Source organism: Zingiber officinale, chromosome 1B (genome assembly GCF_018446385.1).
Source record: "Zingiber officinale cultivar Zhangliang chromosome 1B, Zo_v1.1, whole genome shotgun sequence".
Taxonomy (NCBI): Eukaryota; Viridiplantae; Streptophyta; class Magnoliopsida; order Zingiberales; family Zingiberaceae; genus Zingiber; species Zingiber officinale.
This window is the reverse complement of record NC_055986.1, coordinates 20,080,899-20,098,595: the sequence shown is the minus strand read 5'-3', so window position 1 is coordinate 20,098,595 and position 17,697 is coordinate 20,080,899. Positions and strand designations below refer to the sequence as shown.

The 17,697-nt window shown below is 34.4% G+C and overlaps 1 protein-coding gene and 1 non-coding gene across 2 annotated transcripts; both read left to right on the top strand.

Moving 5' to 3' along the window:
* The first annotated feature begins 1,114 nt into the window (after positions 1-1,114).
* Positions 1,115-13,356, top strand: LOC122052198 (threonine--tRNA ligase, mitochondrial 1-like). The gene is made up of 21 exons (XM_042613614.1): positions 1,115-1,520; positions 1,936-2,047; positions 2,793-2,918; positions 3,034-3,093; positions 3,233-3,322; positions 3,788-3,862; positions 4,090-4,218; positions 4,307-4,396; positions 5,247-5,335; positions 5,424-5,520; positions 5,608-5,694; positions 5,812-5,896; positions 6,829-6,923; positions 7,032-7,064; positions 8,112-8,198; positions 9,968-10,060; positions 10,536-10,628; positions 10,715-10,936; positions 11,582-11,653; positions 12,869-12,940; positions 13,081-13,356. The coding sequence occupies exons 1-21, from the start codon at positions 1,219-1,221 to the stop codon at positions 13,174-13,176; spliced, it is 2,205 nt and encodes a 734-aa protein (XP_042469548.1). The 5' UTR covers positions 1,115-1,218; the 3' UTR covers positions 13,177-13,356.
* An 808-nt stretch (positions 13,357-14,164) lies between these two features.
* Positions 14,165-14,237, top strand: TRNAK-UUU. Its single transcript has one exon. It is a non-coding gene; the product is annotated as a tRNA-Lys (tRNA).
* The last annotated feature ends 3,460 nt before the right edge of the window (positions 14,238-17,697 follow it).

Below are 17,697 nucleotides of genomic sequence, written 5' to 3'. Positions count from 1 at the left end.
GTACCATATAAACCCATCCAGTTCTATTATCGATCGACTACACAGACATCGTTGTGTAGAAACCAATAGGGATGACTAAAAATATGCTCGACCGAGCATATATAGAGAGGATCACACGACGTAAGGAGTTTGACCTTCCCCTCGCCCGGACTTATAACTAGCCGCTTATGAGGTGGATCAGACATTCCAATTGGTCTATGCTCAATCGACTATTGAATGACCGGACGTACTATCTTCTTAGTTCAAAAGTAAAGACTTAAACCCTTCAAGTTCTATCAGCTTAAAGACCGGTCGACTTCTCTTGAGCAGTTATAATTCGATCGTGCTGGACCTAAAAGCTTTGTCCCTGGGCGAATACCTAAGGGTCTGTTTACTTGGGAGAGTGGAAAGCAAAATTAAGGAAAAGTTTTCACGGTGGAAACTTTTTCGCCGTTTACTTCATTAAAATTTTCCGAAGGAAAAGTAACGCAATCCATCAGCGGATAATTTTGGAGCCAAAATCGATCACCGCAAAATCGGACGGAAAGCAGCGGATGGAAAAAAAAATGACGCATGTACCCCTTTTGCATTCACAAAATTACACCATATACCAAAAAAAAAATGACGCATGTAGTCTTTTTAACTTACAAAATTACACTATGTACCAAAAAAATGACGCATGCACCCTTTTTTATTTACAAAATTACATCATAAATATTCACCTTCCTCTATCAAGATAAACAAGTGTGCAAAGGAAAAGATTTCTTCACCCTTTCTTTTCTCTTCCTCCAAAGATAACTTTCTATCATTGATTCCTTTCCTTTCCTCATTCACACTCTAGAGTAAACATAGCATAAGTCAGACGAGGAACGCTCTCTCTCATTAATTTTAATTATTATAGTACTTTAATTTTAATTATCATATTATCTTATGAATCCGTTCGTTATAATCCATATTAACAGTAGATGGTAGGAATCACGCATTCGAATTAATTTGTTATCTGAAAATTCTTTCGAGAAGTCAATAAAACAATTTTCTAATAATTAGGAATTATTTAATAAAAGAAGCCACCAAGAACTAGAAATGTGCTCAGTCCCTGCACAAGGAAACCTGATTCTAGTGGGATCAGGACCATTGCTTCTCCATAACGCAGAATCTCGACCGTTGGGTCTTCGTTCCCCTCCATTCCTCTTCCTCGAATAACGCTTCCGCCGTCACATCCTCCTGCCTCGTAGTTGCATGCTCCGTTGCCTCGGCTGCCGGTGGCTCTCGCCCTCAGCTCCTCCGTCGTTCTTCTGTCGTTTTCCTCGCCTTTTGTCCGGCCTCCCTCAGCCTCCGGTTGCCGCCATGGGTGAGAGCGCAGGCCGCGGTGGTTCGGCTGAGGCTAAAGGCCCCAAATCCAAACAGCCCCCCTCACCGGCCTCTGACCACAAAGACCAAGCCTACCTCGATGCCGTCATACAGAAGAGAGTCATGCTATTCGAGACCATTCAAGCCCAACAGAAGGCGGAGCGCCTCAAACTCGACGGAGAACCCATCAAGTACGACTACTTTTTCTCGTCTTAATTTTTTAGTTTACAGAGGATACCGGTATTATAATTTTTGTTGGTCTCACAAGACATCCTTGAAATAGTTGACCATGTTTAGATTTTAGAACAATATTGATGCTTTGCATCGGGTTTTAGATAAGAATTAGAAACATTCCACGTAATAGTTGTTGTTGTTGTATTCTAAAATTTTGAATGTTCATATCATTTATTAAATCCAATAGATTTTGGTTCTCATGCTGACAATAATTTTATTTCGTGTTCATATATAAAGCCAGTGAATTCTGGTTTTAATGCTTAACATTCATACTGTAGCTTATTTCCATGTGTACATTTCTTCGCTAAATTGTTGTATTTTAATTATTATTATTGTTATTATTATTTTACTCTGTATGCTTCTGCTTTCTAGAATAAAATTGCCTGATGGGACAATCAAAGTAGGGAAGAAGTGGCTAACATCACCAATGGATATTGCTAAGGAAATATCAGCTGGATTGGCTGCAAGTGCATTAATAGCTCAAGTAATTATTTTTTATAAGCATCTTTACTCAACAACATCATAACATGCATCACTAATGCTGTGTTATTTTTTCTATCTATACCATTTCTATCCAAGTGAAAGGTAAAACATAAGTTTTTTGTGATCAACCGTCTTGCAGGATTTTGTTATTTTATTCATTATCCTATTCTTTTGTTAGGCTGAGTGTTAATGTGGTTTTGTCTTTCTCCTCTCTTTCACATGCATAGAGTTGAATGTCACTTCTTTTTATGTCCCAAAGCTGTTCAAGTTTGTTCGGGTTTCATCATGATCTTTTTCTCAGAAGCCATCACAGTGCTTTGCCAAATAGTAAACACTGCCTGAACAGAGGTCTGAGATCAACTGTTAATGCCAACTTCCATTTAAATATATTTTGTTTTTGCTTTTAGCTACTAACACGTTTAAGCTTGTTGCCTTAGGAACTCATAGCTAAAACTTATACTTTGGAATTTCCCTTTAGAATAATTTTAACCTACATTACAGTGAATGTTTTCGTTTAGAAGAAAATCTTTAATTAAGTTGTGCTGTATTATTCAGTCCATTGGTCAGTATACACTGACATGACACCTGTATTAAAAAGGAAAAGCAGCAGGACCACACACTAGTTTCCTTCATTTTTCATTAGTTAATTCTGACAATCAAGGCAAATTATTCTATGGTTGATTATTACTAGCGAAAAGCGTCTGCAACATTGTTTATAATATTCCCTTTCTTATGTTGGCATTAAGGTAAATGGAACTCTCTGGGACATGACAAGACCTCTTGAAGGTGACTCAGACCTCAGGTTGTTTAAATTTGATGACAATGAGGGGCGTGACACCTTTTGGCATTCTAGTGCTCACATTCTGGGACAGGTACTTTTGTATTGAGTCATGTTTCTTAGTTCTGTTTTAAAAAATGTGAAATTAGCAAAATTACACACAATAAATGAAATTAACTATCATATGGCTATTGCTTGTGTCATTATAGTCCCTTGAGATGGAGTATGGATGCAAGCTATGCATTGGACCATGTACTACAAGAGGAGAGGTGATTACAATATTTGGTTGTCTTCTAATTTTGAAAGCACTTTTTCTGCCACTAATTACTACTTTTCCAAAAAGAAAAATTATTGTCCTTCACCTTGTCTGGATTATATTTAAAGACATCCTGGCTCACAATCTTGCAGGGTTTCTACTATGATGGTTTCTATGATGACTTGACATTGAACGATGAGAATTTTAACCAAATTCAGTCTCGGGCAAGCAAAGCTGTTGGGGTATGACTTATTAACTATTATGTGTGCCTGAAAATGTTTTACACAATTGGTGATTTCTCTTGTTTCCTCTATGTTTTGGCATTTGAATCCTTTTCTAACCAACATTGTTTAATATTCTTAAGATATATAGGCTGATAAAAATGTTGCCCCTACTAAAGGTTCTATTTTGATATTTCCAAATGTTTCAACTGTTGACAGAGTGAAGTTTTCCTTTTTCTTTTCAATCATTTTCAAGTCAAAAATTTACTTTATATTATGATACAAGCATGTTTAATTATCTAATCTTGTGGCTTTTCACTGTAATGCAGTTTGAATAAAATTAATACTAGATATTTACCTTATGTGGAAAATATAATACAACACTGAATGGTTTCTTGTATATTCTGTTAAATGAAATGCTAGATATTTACCTTATGTGGAAAATGTAAGACAACACTGAATGTTCTCTTTCATATTTTGTTTCAGGAAAAACAACCATTTGAGAGAATCGAGGTGACAAGGGATCAAGCACTTGAAATATTTGCTGAAAACAAATTCAAGGTAATCAAGTAATTCCTTTGGAGCAAGGTACATGTTACTCGTCAATAACATGATGGTTTGAGGATATGTTTAATGGTTTCTTTTGCTAAAAGAAAACACATCATGTAAAATTCTGGCATCTAATTACTCATAATTATATAAAAAAAACGTTTTTGTGATCTTGTGCCATTCTATTTGCAACTTTAGTGATTTGTAATTTCTATATTAAGCTTTTGTGATGCATGCAGGTAGAAATCATCAATGAATTACCTGAGGATAAGACAATCACTGTATATAGATGTGGCCCTCTAGTTGATCTTTGTCGTGGGCCTCATATCCCCAACACATCTTTTGTCAAAGCATTTGCTTGTCTAAAGGTGATGTTTGTTCTTTGTTACTGATTCATCAGTGATGCTAAAGTTGCATTTACTATTATTACATGTCCTTTATATTCTATAATTGTAGGCATCCGCTTCATATTGGAGAGGGAAATCTGATCGGGAGAGCCTACAAAGAGTCTATGGTATATCATTTCCAGATTCAAAACGTCTCAAGGTAATGGAGTTACTTTATTAATTTGGTACCTTGCCATTGTTTCATTCATTGAACTTGATAGTGCATGTCGTATTCATGCTATGAATTTGCATTTTAGTGGTTTACAATTGTTGTGTAACTTGCATATACTTGGATCATATGTCAAACTATCAACTACAGTAATAGTGAATCTCACAAAGTTTTTTTTTCCCCAGCAAAAGCCTCTTAAGCTTAACTGTGCTTAATGCTTGAATCTGCGAACTCATTCGCCTTTTGCTTCAGCTAGTAATGTTTTTCCGGTAGGCTTTGTTTGTTGAATCCTGTTGCCATTTTCTGTCTCTCTCCAGGTTGGGAGTTTTATTATCTTATTCTTAATCGTGCATCATGGATTGTGAAGTCTAATACTTTAGTTGCCAAACTCGGTACTTATAGATATATAGGTTGGTATGTTAAGTTTCTACTTCATTCATTTTGATCATGTTTCTATGGTATGTACCTAATGGTGTCCAGCTTAAGTTACTTGATCAGTCAAGTCCATAATGAGACACCACAATCTATCAATTACCAGCTGTGTTTCTTGAGTATAGGATGTTCTGCCAAAAGGTTAGGCAAGCCAGTGATTTCTTGGCACTTCTTTTTCTCTATTGCAAATGCATTTATCCCAAGGATACTTTTACATGTTTCATGTATCTATTTGTTGACTCATCTAGTGGGATAAGGCTTGGTTGTTGTTGTATGTATCTGTTTGCAATTTTATTATTGCAAATGCATTGGAATCTCCACAACAATGATGTTTTGGTTTCTTACATCATCCTTAAGGTGAACCACACATAATGGGTTTTTATATCCATTTTGACAATTGTGTTTTCAGGAATATCTGACCCAGATAGAGGAAGCAAAGAAACGCGACCACAGGATACTTGGACAGAATCAAGACCTTTTCTTTTTCCACCAACTTAGGTTTTTTGAGAGTGCCTTTGCCTTTTTTTTAATAAAAAAAATCTACTTGTTGGGGAATATGAATCCTTTCTTTTTCTGTAATATTCAGTCCTGGGAGCTGCTTCTTCCTTCCACATGGAACCAGAATTTACAACAAGTTAATTGAGTTCTTGAGAGCCCAGTACAGAGATAGAGGCTATCAAGAGGTTACTCTCTTTTCTGAAAAAGTAACCCATTCCTGGATAATGCTAGAGATTCCTTCTTTATCAATTTTTTCTTGTCTTAATTTGTAGGTCCTGACACCAAATATATACAATATGCAACTGTGGGAAACCTCAGGTCATGCTGCAAATTACAAGGAAAACATGTTTGTTTTTGAGGTGATTTCGTGGAAGTTTTTAGCTGAACTGATAGTTTGCATTTTAATCTGCTGACTTCACATTCTCTATACTTTGTAATAACCATACCTTGTTATTACTATAATTATTTGGTCTCAGATAGAGAAGCAAGAATTTGGACTTAAACCAATGAATTGTCCTGGTCATTGTTTAATGTTCGAGCACCGAGTGCGTTCATATAGAGGTGAGCTAACAGTTATTTGAAATGCATTTTGTATACCTAGTCATTACCTTTTCTGTTGTGCTAAAGAGCAATAATTAGGCAGTTTACTCACCGAATACTACAACATCTCATGCCCAAAGCAGACACAAATTCTTATCTTGCACAATCATTTAGATGGACGCAATCTGTTCTTTCTTTATAAGCGTTGATCTGTTACTAAACCATCTTGTGGCTACCTAACCATTTGAATTGCTAAGAAATTTCAGAACTCTTCAGGCAAGTATATAAACTACAATGCAGTAGACATGCCAAATATTTGAAGTAAAAAATTGTGCTGGTTAGAATTAGTACGTTATTGGTCCCATGTTGCGTTTGGGTATTATGTTGAATCTTCTATCTGTTATTATTTCTTCATGTCATCTTTCCAACTCACATTTAATTGGAGGATCATATAGTAACTTAAAAACAGAGAAAATTTGTTTTGTTTTATTCACAAGATGGCTCCATCAAAGATTTTATCTAGGCACTGTCAAGGTATTTAAAGCACTATAGTCTCTGTGAATGGGTAGCAGATTATCATGTCTATAGAGTCTAGGCAGGTATTATTATGCTTTCATGGACAAGGTGGTTGTCTCAGATTATGACAGAGATGCATGGGTTTCAGTAAAAATCAGTCCTTGTATGTATGTAGCGGGAAAGTTTTTATGCAGCAAAGAGTATAAATCAAATGGAATTTATTCTGAGGAATCCAACAGAAACGCCTAACAAAAAACTCACGTCTTAAATTACAACTAGTAATTTAGTTCTTCCATATATCAGTTGAGATGCAAAACTAAGCTCATCTGGTTAAGGACCAAGTGGTTCACACTTGGTGCTACTTCCATATTGTCAAGAAATTCGTGATCTTTGCTGGTTACTTGGTATTCTCTTTGACCATTCAAATGCTTTTGCAGAATTACCTCTACGCCTTGCTGATTTTGGAGTGCTACACAGGAACGAGCTCAGTGGTGCACTTACTGGTTTAACACGTGTTAGAAGGTTTCAACAAGTAATGATCATTACTACTTGTATACCTCAACAGACTAACTTATTGTATATTTTATCCAACATGCGGGTGCATATTTTTCTTATTTGATTATGGTATTCATTCATGCAGGATGATGCTCACATATTTTGCAGGGAGAGCCAGGTATGTTTTAGAATGATTCATGTGATTTTATAACCAGAAGTTCACAATTTCTAACTCGTCGAGAAAGCATTATGGTTTCAGTTTCTAGCTGCACAAACTTATTTTTGTTCATCCCACATATTTAAGTACATTATAAATGTTGTAGTTTTTTAAAAACTAAAGAGTGAAAATTTTTGAACCTAATAAGTACTACTCTCTTGGGTTCCTTATTTTTCCTGATGTTAAACACAAGGTTCAAAATCTTGAGGTGTGCCGAAGTGAACGGTACTAATTGATATCGTGCCAATGTTTCGATGCATGGTGCCCATAATGGATTGAAGTTGAAGAAGGAAGCATAGGAAGTATAAGGAAACATTGTGAGCATGGTTTTAAGTCTCGTACCATGCCGAGCAAAATAGTCGAAACATATCATTTTGGTAAATTGAAACAATACCACTTAGCACAGACAATCCATCCTTTGCTTTATCTTCTTCCTCCTTCAACCTCCAATCTTTCATTGGAGTGTTGGCATTATGCTAAAACAATATCTTTCTAGTCAAAGACCGAAATTACGGCATTGCTCGAGATTTTAAACCTTGGTGTCAAGTGATATTGAGTTTCGGTGATTTTCTAGAACAATACTTTTCGCCCGGTATAGTATGAGATTTCAAACCATGGTTATACATGTACAATGAGTTAGAGGTTATTGCAAAGTGATTGCTTTTAGTTGTATCTCTAAGTTCTATTACTTCATGATCTTGTATTATAATATCTAAAAGACTGCATATTCTTTTTCCTATACACAGACATGGTGAATATTGTATTAAATTATTCCATGCAGATATCATTTCCATACCTTACCTGAGTTTCTTTGACATGACCCTTTTGATTCTTTTATGCTGCATCAATTATTTAATGTCCAAATGTTTAATTGTAGATCTGTACATGCTCTCTTTTTTTCTCCTAACTCGGTCCACTCATATTTAAAATATCAATAGGATAATAATGATACTATGTTATCACTTATCGGCATCCTAACATTGTTACACTTTTTTTTCTTTACTACAGATAAAGGAGGAGGTCAAGAATGTATTGGATTTCATTAGTTTTACCTATGGTGTATTTGGGTTTACCTTTGAGTTGGAGTTATCAACGGTATAGTACGTTGCCTTAGCTTTGTTGTTGTCCAATATCATGGTCTTCTGTTTCATGATTTTCCTGTACCTGGTGATTTTAGTGCACATTTTTTCTATTCTATATTCACCTCATCGAGTTTGTCTCACTTGATAGTAAATTTTTATAATATTGCAAACATTTATTGCATTTTTATTTTTATTTATCTATTTATTATTTTTTGATACTTTGTTGTCAATATGTTGGAGAATAAAGCTAATCCAAATGCTATCTTGCAAAATATCTTAGTAGGGAAACATGGAAAAGATTATTGGCCACTTTTTGAAGAAGATTCATGGGTGACGAGGTGTTATTTCATGTAGCATATATGACCATCGGGTTGCATCCATCATACCATTAGCAAAAACTATTCCCATATGCTAGTCAGTCAGGCAATACTATTAGCCTACTAATTTTAAGATACTAGATCCTTTAAAGAATATTCCAATCAAGAAAATGCTGAGTCAAGGCAATCTGGAACCTTAGGCATCTTCTAAGGCATGATTGATAAGTGTAGTCATTTCCAGATTCTATTGATCTTTCAGCTTAGCTATGCATGATATGACAATATAGAGCAACCAATAAAGGTTCATTGGGGTTGAAGATAAAACTGATTAAGGTAGAAGACATACAATGCATTTCTAGAGGCATAATAGGTTTCATTTTCTGCAGCCTTGTTCAACTTATCTGGAACTTTCAGCCTGTTTCTTAGCAATACAACAATATTTTACTATAAAAGAGTCATTGTATGTTTGAAGGAAACAGTGAGAGAGCAGTGGTGAGATCAGAAGCAGAGTTGAATATAAAAAATTGAAGGTGCTCAAGGGGAAGAAGATATGGCAAAAACACTAAGCATGTTGCACATTCAAAATGATCTATCATTGTGTATTTAGTAAAATTTCGTTTTTATTGTTAGGATAGCTCTAAAATTACTCTTACCTCTGGATCAACCTAAGTCACCCATTTAGTTGGCCCAGTTTATGAGGCTGTCACATTGACACTGAATCTGAACAAGACTGTACCTCCTCTATTGACTGGGAAATCACTCTCTTGTTGAAGTCAATCTGTAACTTTTAGCAGAGAAACTTATTGCAATTTTCTCCCTTTCTAATTGCTATATCTGCATAATAACTTTTATGTGGATTATTTTATATCAATGATCTGAGGTCTCATGTGAGAAATCTTGTCTTAGTTCAAAACTATTAACATGGCTTAATAAGTACTTTTTCTCTAGTTTTTGCTTCCATATAATTGTGAATCTATTACTGTATGAAAACATTTTTTAGTAGACCTGTTATAGCCGCGGAAGCTGTTCTGGACAACCCCTGCTTTACTTTTTGTCATTATTCAGTTCCATCTACTACTCTTGGGAAGCTTTAGTCATATATCCTTACTAAGCCAAATGATATATTAGTGAAAATCAGTGAGAAATCATTAACCAATTTTTTGTTCTCTCCATTTCTTGGGTGTGCTTGTTGCATAATGTTTTTAACAAGGCATTAAATGACTGGGTGTTTCCTGAATCAAGAAAACAACACCTCTATAATTGTTAACTTGAATTTGATTCACAATCGTCTTAGTTGTCCTGATGTATGTAATCATTCACATTAGTGATTAAATAAAATATATACATCAAATGAATGTCTCTTCTATTCTGTTGATTTACATGTAAACAAAAGAAATGCAATATCTGTCACATGAGTTTTTTTATTGCTACAACTTTTAATTATATTGATGTTTGGAAAGTGCAGCGTCCGGAAAAGTACTTGGGAGAAATAGAAGTATGGGATAAAGCTGAGGCCGCTCTTGCAGAAGCTTTAAATGAATTTGAGAGGCCATGGCAGGTACTTACCTTTGGTATTTATCATCAATTACGTTTTGGGTTCTTAATGCTCGCTTCCAAAATCCAATAGAAAGCAGCCAAAATGAACAGAATTGAAGTTACAGTTTGCAGATTATGCAGAAACTGCTGTTGAATTAATGTTTTACGTTCATGGACATACATGGCACGGAAATGTGTTTCTTTCCCTGCATAAATATGGAGATTGATAGTACTTTTATGCTTTCAATTTATATCATTCATTGACTTGATGACATCTGGTATTGGCAAGGGTAAAACTTTGCTGTATACAGCTTCTTGGGATTATGGTTTACACTTTGCAGGCTACATGGTTGAAGTATTAGCTGTAAACTACTACCGTCCTCAGCTTTGCTCTTGGTGTTCTTTCTTGCAATTATATGTGTCTGCATGCAGTTTTCCTCTACATTCTTGCTTCTTTAGGAGAATTAGTTGAATAGATGAGCAAATATTTCATACAGATCAATGAAGGGGATGGTGCATTCTATGGGCCAAAGATTGATATTGGTGTTTTTGATGCATTGAAGAGAAAATTTCAATGTGCAACTCTACAGGTGATGCACCCAAAAGAATGCATCATTGTTTTTTTTTTTTTTTTGACAAACATCATCAAATCTAACCTATGGATATGTTGCCACAGTTGGACTTTCAGCTTCCTCTTCGCTTCAAATTAAGTTATTCTGCTGAAGATGAAGCTAAACTTGAAAGACCTGTGATGATTCACAGAGCCATCTTAGGCTCTGTTGAACGAATGTTTGCCATCCTTTTAGAACACTATAAAGGAAAATGGCCTTTTTGGATCAGCCCTCGTCAAGCCATTGTTTGCCCTGTATCTGAAAAATCACAAAGTTATGCAGAGCAGGTAACTAGATTCCAAATATACCTTTTATTTGTGTTTGCAATTTTGATACTCACATACACATGTTTAGTTAAAATGATATTTGTTGCTGATGGAATCAGCTATTGCTTCTCTCAAAATGATCGTGTTTTTAGATTAATATTTATATTAAATTTTATAAAATCGTTTCCAGTTTCCACTTTTCACTCAATATACTTATGGATAAGTTATTTATTATTCAGAGCATTTATCTAAGTAGACTGCTGTATTACTGTTCTTACACGTGTTTGGGGCCCTCTGAGGTGCTAAACACAATCAAGACAACATTTTGAGTTGTAATTGATTTAGCTTCTATCCATTGCATTTTTAGCAGATTCTTTTTTGGTAGAATCCTGAAGTTTTAAGTTTAGCTGAACTTGTGTTGATTCAAGATACCAGACTATCAAGCTGCTCTAATACTTTTTATGATTGCATTTTTTTTCCTTGCCCACTTTACCTTGAAATCATAAGTTTGTTCATAATTTCTTTCTTTGACCTACTTGTTAATTGAATTTAGATTATTTTCTGAATTCTAAATATTCTACACCTTTTTAATTATACTTGGCTGTTCCTATCAGATTTGGGTACTTGTTTATCATTACATGCTTGTTGCTGATTATGTTGCTGCAGGTACGAGATAAGATACACCAAGCTGGTTATTATGTTGATGCTGACCTAACGGACAGAAAGATTCAGAAGAAGGTATGTTCTTGTTCTTAAATGTTACATGTAGTTGGATTCTAAAATTTTAAAGATCACTTAGAGATAATGTATTATATATATAAAAATTCTAAAAGAATGTGGGAATTTTTGGTTAGTGGGCTGACCTTAGAGCTGCCGACTTACTACCCAGTTGGGCACAACTTGCAGGCCGAGAAAATTGTCGTTGGCACAAGCCTGCAAGTCATGCCGAGGATGGGCCAAACTGTGCCAGGCTGATATGGCTTGGTCGGATATACATCACTAGTTGGAATATTGCACTATTTATCTACAATTGCATCATACGCATCTTTTAAGAAATAATCTTTTTTGGCTATTATAATGGTAAAAGGCTGATTTAATGATTCTTAAATTCTTCAAAGGGATATGATACTCCTCGTGCTATACATTGATTAAAGTCCAACAATATATCTGAATGACATCATTGTCGTGGCTTGAATGGCCACGTGGTGGGGAATGTACGGCATGGTCACGTTCTGGGGAATGAAACACTGTCATTCTATTTGATCACCAATTCACCACGATATCTAACTCATAGTCATGCAAGTTGTTTTCCCCTTCCTATGATTAGGTGTATCACTAATGATGGTGTGTTTCAGATCTATTGCATGGTAAACAATCATTGTGGTCCAATGCTCAGATCTTTTAGCCTCGTAGTCATACGATAAGCACTGATTAGCCCTTAGCAATTTTTGCTATCGTACCTCCTGTAAAACGGTAATCACAAGGTAAAGTTAGTCTTGACATCATTATCTCTTGCATCCTAATTGATAGCATATAGACGATTGACTGTTTTAGAGTTTAGACAGTGTGAGATAGTGAGCTCTAATAGCAATATTCATCTTTAAATCGTCATAAAAAAGATGTTTAGACTGATTTCAGTATGTCTGACCATGGCTTTAAAAATTAAAACCATGCCTCACTTTACAACACTAGTACAATTTGATCCCTTTGGATAGATCCTTCATCACTGCTTTCCGCAGTGACGATACTTCACTATGTAGATTTTATCTGTTTGAGTAAATATACATGGATTGGCCTCTCGGTGAGCTGCAATTTCAAATGTCAACTCCTTGCTGTTATTCTTTAGCTAGTTATAGCCATCGTTATGTTCAACAACCAATATAATTGTGCACATATAGCCACGAGTTATTGATATATTAACATTCACTAAAGCATTATGGTTTGCTGTGATAGGTACGAGAGGCTCAACTGGCACAGTACAACTTTATTTTGGTGGTTGGCGAGGAGGAAGCAAAAACTGGACAGGTTTACTTGCAATTTTGAGTTTTTTTTTGTTAAGTTTATTTCACTCGTTTATAGAATATGAGATACACGATATAGGTGCAAGTATACATTTTTTCGTATCAAATAAACTATTATACGTATGTTACATTTGACGTGTGCAGGTAAGCGTCCGCGTGAGAGATGGTTCAGATCATTCTGTAATGAGTTTGGACGCTCTATTTGAACATTTCAATAAGGAAGTTGAAGCCTATCATTAAATTAGTTTGAAGAAAAAAATCGAACATTTGTTCTCATCTTTCCAAATTTTTTTTCATACTTATTTACCTGTTGTTGAAGAATTCAATTATAGTTTATTTATGGTGATAATTCTAGTACAAATTCCAAATTATAATTGACATTGTTACACATTATATCATTAGTTGGTGAAATTGACTTAATCATTTTATGGTTTTGACAATATTTGAAAGCTCCAGTTTCAAGGGATTCTCCCTCGCGTACCCCGGCTAATAACGAACGGAGAGAGGCTGGGGACGCACTGTCAAAAAAAAAAACGTGTGGAGGCTGTTTCTCTCCGTGAAATAGGTGGTCCAATCTCTCCCCTCTAATCGCCGAACGGGCGGTGGGTCGGCCTGTCCTGTCCTAGCGTAGGGAGGTATGGATTGGGTATAAGAGGCATTGCAGCGATATATAGCAAACACATTATAGATGATTCAGATAGTACAAGAAGATCGAATACCTTGAGGAGCCTGCTGCTGATGATCATGGAAACTCATATTAGAAGTAAAAGAGATAGAGAATGTGGGAGCAGGGTAAGAGTGCATAAGTTGAATTTACGGGGGTAAACTGAGTCAAGCGAAGTCAAATTTTATACAACGATTGTTTACAATGATTAGTGAATTTAATATTAAAAGTTTGTTTATTTATTTCCAAGTGTGATAAAAAAAGTTATTTGTGATTTTATTTAAAATATTATTCATGAATAATTTATATATAATCTATGTTTATAAATGAGTTGGTAAATTTGTCTATGTAATTAATTATGTATAAATCGAATGCCAAGCTGTATATCAAATTTACAGAACTGCGGACGAAGAATTTGTTCGGCCGCAAGATTCAAGCAAAATCTGGCTGCCCGGTTCTTAATGTGCGCTAAGAAAGCACGAAGCAGGCAAAAGGAAAAAGCAGCCAGTCAGGAGTATCGAAGATTATTTATGTTATATTTATTAACATGCGCAACATCATGTAGCCGTCTTAGCTCAGCTGGTAGAGCGCGTGGCTTTTAACCACGTGGTCGTGGGTTCGATTCCCACAGACGGCGTTTTTGCAACGTAAGTATATTTTGTGGAAATACTCTTGAATCGATTCAAAATAAGTATATTTTGTAGTTACAACGTCAAAATAACCTTTCCAAGATTTCAAAAAGAAAATTATTATTAGAGAATTAAAGTAAATAATTACAATATATCGATTCAAATACAGCAATGCCCTTAATCAACAATTTAAAATTTATATCGAAAACCTCAAGTCATTTCTAAAAAAATCCTAATTGATCAAGTCAATAGTCCCACGTGTTCCACGGGCAGAGTGAATCAATCAGATGATTTAGACAAGAGTTGAATATTATGCAAGACAAATAGTTGAAAAGAACATATGATAGAGACATGTACTATTAATATACCTGTATTTAATAATAAAAATTTGAGGAAACATTATACATTATTAATATAGTTGAAAGATAAAGTTAGAAAGGTATCATGTAACATTAATAAGATAATAAGATATATTATTCATGTAAATATCTTAAAGAGATTTATGTTCTATCATATTATTATCATATTAAAATTAATTTTTTTAAAAAAAAATCATTCTTTATTATCATAAAATCTCTTTCTTTTAAAACTCCACTTCCTTTAAAATTCTCTCTCTATCTCCTCTCTATTATTTTTTTTTATAAATATGATCCCAAAATTTTGATACAGATTTATTAAAAAAAAATTATAAATCCCACCTATACAATAGAAGAGGGATTTATATTAAAAAATTTATAATATAAATTACATCCTATAAATTTTCCATTACAGATGTCCTTACTAGCTCTGATAGATTATTTTCAGAGGGTCTTCGTGCGGATTACTAATAATTATAAAATGCCAATAACTATTAAATATAATGAAAATAGGAACAAGGTAAAAAGAGGATTTCGGAAGCAAATTTAATACATTAAAAGTCTCTGGCAATCAGTCGCTGATACATTTCAGTATTAACCGTTTCTAAGAGTTGCTAAGTGAAAGTCCCTAAACGGTGGGGGCTTAAAAAATGAATTCGATTCGTTCGCCTGATTTGATTCTATCCAAAAAAAATTTTCAGATTAGGATTTTAAGGTTCGGATCAAATCGGGTTAGACCCAAATCTTGAAATAAGATTTTAGGATTAAGGATTTAGAGTTTAATATTTAAAGTTAATCGAATATTTTTCGTATTGATTTGGATCAGCAGATCAGTTTCATTTTTTTTCATATAGTTTAGATAATTTATATCCATGTCGGTTGGATTATTCGGATTGATCGAGTTATCCCAGAGTTTGAGTTTATAATTTTCATGTTGATTTCAAATTCGGGTCAAATTTCAATTGAAATTTTTTTATAATATCTTTATTTCATCATGATCCGAACACATTTGATCCATCTAAATTGACACCCTAGTAAATTGTTATTAACCTAATAGATTGGAATAATGTCTAACATTATTTATATGCTTTTTAGGTCAATTAATTAATTAACTAACAAAAGTTTTTTCAGCACGTAACATTCACAATGTTCTAGTTTAATGATAATGAAATTTTTGAGATAGAGTTAAGTTGATTAATATAGATAGAGTTATTACTGTAGCATAAGGGTTTGAATCTTAGTAAAGTCAGGAAAAAAAAGTCTTTCTTTCTATTGGTCAATTATAATTTTCTGATTTATTTTTTTATAGATAATTGTGTAATTAATCACGTGAACGGACTGTTGAAATGACGAATTCTATTTTTTTTACTACCGTTTAATGATAATGAAAAAAATTATCAGGCTTGACGCAGTTAATATACTGTAATAGATGTTAGAATTAATTTAATAGGTGTAAAAATATCTAAAGAAATACTGCGCTAAAATAAATTCCTTCGTATTTATTCCTTTTCAAAGTATATGAGGCGGACGACGATTTTATTTTTGTATCATAATATAATGAACAATAAAGTTTAGTGAATGCATCACCCAAACCAGCGGCGGAGCGTGCAGTTTTAGACGACGGTTTATTTGACCTTGCTCAGTGTCTCTAAGGGAAGTTACGGAACCTTCCTGCACATTTACTTCACACAACTATTCTAATTATCCTTCCTCTTTTGAATAAGACAAAGACAACGAGTCAAAGGATAGAGTTCGAGGGAAAAAACGAACAAACAAATGAAAAATCCAGCCTGCCCTGACATAACCAATCTCATTATATAAAATTTTTCGTTTGAGAAAAAAAAAATATTATTATTAAATATTAGAAATATAATTGAAATCTCATATTAAAAAAATTTGAAAAAATTATAGATTTTAAAAGATATAATATATCTTCATTCGCATTAGACCTTTTAGGGAGAATTCAAGACCAAATATATAAGGATCTAGATCCAAAGTAAACAATATCATGTCATTATAGAGATATGTGAATATCCTTTTTTATTTCAACAAATGATATCAGAGTCATGGTCCAGACCAGATGTCATATGGGGTGACCTTGAACTAAGTTAAGGGTGGGTCTGGAATAGGTCAGAATGATCAGATACTTGTGGAAGGCTTAGAACAGGTCAAGGTGACCGAATGCTTATGGGGAAGGCCCGGAGTAGGTCAGGTTGACCGGATGTTTGCAGGGAGACCCAAAGCAGGTCAAAAGTAACCGGATGTGAAATGTCCCTTACTATTATTTTTTTAAACATGCGGACATCCCAAATCATAATTGTACTTACAACCATAACATACTCTTAATTTAACTAAGATACTTAAATAGTATTAGATTGAGACACACATGAGAGGAGAGGTGATTCACATAGTTTTGAAAAAAAAATTCTTTCTTTTAAAATCAAAGTAAGTAATACAACAAAAATAAAATAGAAACAGAAAAGTACAAGAACGCAAGCGATTTTACTTGGTTCCGAGCCTTTAGCGACTCCTACTTCAAGACTCAGGTTTCGCAGACCTATCGATGGGTAATTCACTAATAGCCTCTTCTGAAACCATCGGAAGAGGGGATCAAATACTTAAAGAATAGGAACAAGTATAACACACTACACTTGCCCTTTTGCATTAAATACAGAGCTGAATTTCGTTACCTAACACTTTTGAAGATGATCGACTTAAGCTCGGTGTCGGACGGCTCCTTAGCAGTAGTCGGATGCAGCAATGCAGTAGCGGAGTAACAGCAGGAAACCAGAGCAGTCGAAACTTCAAACGGACACGTAGAAGCTCATAGAAGAGTTAGTGAAGAAGGCTTGATCGAGAAACACCTTTATAGAGTGTGGAAGATACTTTTCATAGTCTTAAAGGCGCCTTCCATAGGTAAAAATCTATCCTCAAAAGTCCTGCTCCTTATTGTCGACGAGGTTTGATTTTATCCATTGGAAGGCAAGGTATTGATGTGCGTAGATTATATGCACTTTTATGTATGTTTTGACGCACATCTACTTGTATTTCATTAGCATAATCTATGTTTATTGCACCCTATTTCATTATAATATCATATTTCCATTATATT

Coding starts and splice junctions, on each gene's coding strand:
- LOC122052198 (XM_042613614.1), top strand. CDS start 1,219: ATGCTCCGTTGCCTCGGCTGCCGGTGGCTCTCGCCCTCAGCTCCTCCG. Junction 5,336..5,423: donor TTCTTTTTCCACCAACTTAG/GTTTTTTGAGAG, acceptor TGTAATATTCAG/TCCTGGGAGCTGCTTCTTCC. Junction 7,065..8,111: donor TATTTTGCAGGGAGAGCCAG/GTATGTTTTAGA, acceptor TCTTTACTACAG/ATAAAGGAGGAGGTCAAGAA.